The 2,404-nt window shown below is 39.3% G+C and overlaps 1 protein-coding gene across 1 annotated transcript in view; it reads right to left on the minus strand.

Annotated features, from left to right (window-relative positions):
• LOC116101019 (solute carrier family 22 member 19) overlaps positions 1-2,005 on the minus strand; it is a 36,426-nt gene extending 34,421 nt beyond the window's left edge. Inside the window, exons 1-2 of the mRNA XM_031384718.1 lie at positions 1,586-2,005; positions 581-684 (exon numbers count right to left, since the gene is read on the minus strand). Of these exons, the coding sequence (XP_031240578.1) occupies positions 581-684; positions 1,586-1,987 (506 nt within the window). The 5' untranslated portion in view covers positions 1,988-2,005. The remainder of the gene's footprint in view (positions 1-580; positions 685-1,585) is intronic.
• Between the last annotated feature and the right edge of the window lie 399 nt (positions 2,006-2,404).

A 2,404-nucleotide genomic window follows, 5' to 3' on the forward strand; every position in this document is an offset into this window, starting at 1 on the left:
AATGTCCACCTTTTGGTCTTCCTTCTTCTTGAGTTCCTTGTGGAATGTGGGTTGTTCTTCCTGTTTTCTAAACTTCTGGGCTAATAGCCACTTATCAGAGAGTGCATACCATGTTTGTTCTTTTGAGAGTGGGTTACCTCACTCAGGATGATATTCTCCAGATCCATCCATTTCCCTAAGAATTTCATAAATTTATTGTTTTTAATAGCTGAGTAGTACTCCATTGTGTAGATGTACCACAATTTCTGTATCCACTCCTCTGTTGAGGGACATCTGGGTTGTTTCCAGGTTCTGGCTATTATAAATAAGGCTGCTATGAACATGGTGGAGCATGTGTCCTTGTTACATGTTGCAGTATTTTTTGGGTATATGCCCAGGAGTGGTATAGCCGGGTCCTCCGGTAGTACTATGGGTGCATGGACTTTTAAATACTTAACATTTCCATTTGTGTTCAGCGATCTCTAGGCTCAAAGGTACACATATGGGAATATAATCTGCAATGACTACTTCTTAATGAATAAACTATTTAGATGATGAAAATCCTCATATATAGAGAGAGCTGTAAAGCATAGATACTCACCTGTCTGCTAAGTGGCCACCCACGATATGTCCTATAAAGATACCAGTCATGTATATAAATTTAGCCACTGAATTCAGTGCCTGAGATCCACATACCAGGTCCCACTGGAAGAGAAGTAAATCATTGCAGTCTGCCGGTGAAATTTGTTCAATTGATTCAACATTAGTTTCCATTTCCACTGCACCAGCCCCCATCTTCCTTTCTAGCTTCATCATCATCTGAGTTCTATCATTCAGTCTCAGCTTAAACAAACCTGTTTCCAGGAATCTTCCTGTAATTATGTAAGTTATATTAGTTATTTTTAACCTGTACTGAAAAATCCTCAAATGGCCAGGAGGTGGTAGCACATGCCTTTAATCCTAGCATTTGGGGGTCAGAAGCAGGCGGATTTCTGAGTTCCAGGCCAGCCTGGTCTACAGAGTGAGCTCTAGAACAGCTAGGGCTACACAGAAACCATGTCTCAAAAAAAAAAAAAAAAAACCGAAATCAAACCACCCCCTCAACAAAAAAATAAGTTCTCAAATATGGCTATATCATGCAGCAATTTGAACTGTCCTTTTTTTTTTTTTTTGGTAGTAGCACGATTTGAATCCTCAATCTAACACATGATACATGATCACTATAGCACTGAACCACATTCCTACCCAGCCACTGTAGTTTAGTATGGTCTTCCAAATATTTAAAAATTGAAATTAAAATTTAATGATAATGACTTGTCATAATGTTTATGAGACTGCATATGAATTGTTTGCTTAAACTGACTTGGCATAAAAGTTGCTTCCTAAATAATGGTCATCCCTATAAATGAAAGGACAAGAGGGATAAATTCATATCTTACTTTATCTTAATTAAGTTTTCAAAAAAATTACTAGACACATCATAGTACGTGGAGACAAATCTATACTTGCTAAAAGAGTATAAAGGCTATTCTCAAAATATGTGCACTGCTTAGGCTCTTGGTAAAATCCCATCATGAAGTCTTGATGGGGAAAGAAATTTACTGACCTGGGTCACTATGGTGGAGAGGAAGGTGCTTTGGTCATACACCCAGCCATCCACACAGGGTTCTGTATCTGGCTCTGTCACACTGGAGAAAGTGCCGTTCAGACCAAGGAGATGCCACTGTGGTTGGACAAAGCGACGACACTTCTCTGGCCTCAGGTTGGAGTCCAATGGTATGGAGATCCTCAGGAGGTCATCTTGGCTCAGGATCCCACTGTCATTATCAGAGACAGTGTTATTATCAAGGATGGGGACCCAGCACCGATGATTAGGAATGGCTGCAGTGAAGTTCTCCAACAAAGTGTGAGGAATCACCAGGGCCTGGCAGATCAATACAAAAATCATGTGAAGAATCTGGAACCTCCCCAGGCTGCCAAGTTGACTTATAAGGTCCTGAAAGGCCATCTAGGGCAATCTCTATTTCTAATGGGAGGCAAGATGATTATATCTAGGTTTCTAAAATTTTTTTTTTGTTTTTTTTTACTAAGACACACTAAATAGGGTTGATTCAGAGCTACTCTTCATGGGTCCCTCTTCTAAGTAGGTGTTAGGTAAGGAACTGACTGCTTTAGAGTTACCAAGAGGAATAGTCTGATGATTGGCTCTCTGTAACTGAATCTGTTAAAGATTTACTTTGTGAGAAAGTTTGTCAGTGCACAGCCCCATGATCACCTGTGGACATTGACCTACAAATTCTCTGAAAATAGTCAAGAGTTAACTTACTATGTTTCACACAGTTTTTAACAGAATATATAGTTTTCCATAATCCAAACTGAAGTGGTTTTCATTTTTCTACTTCATGGATGTACTTTGTTTAGTACT

Source organism: Mastomys coucha, unplaced genomic scaffold (genome assembly GCF_008632895.1).
Source record: "Mastomys coucha isolate ucsf_1 unplaced genomic scaffold, UCSF_Mcou_1 pScaffold21, whole genome shotgun sequence".
NCBI lineage: Eukaryota > Metazoa > Chordata > Mammalia > Rodentia > Muridae > Mastomys > Mastomys coucha.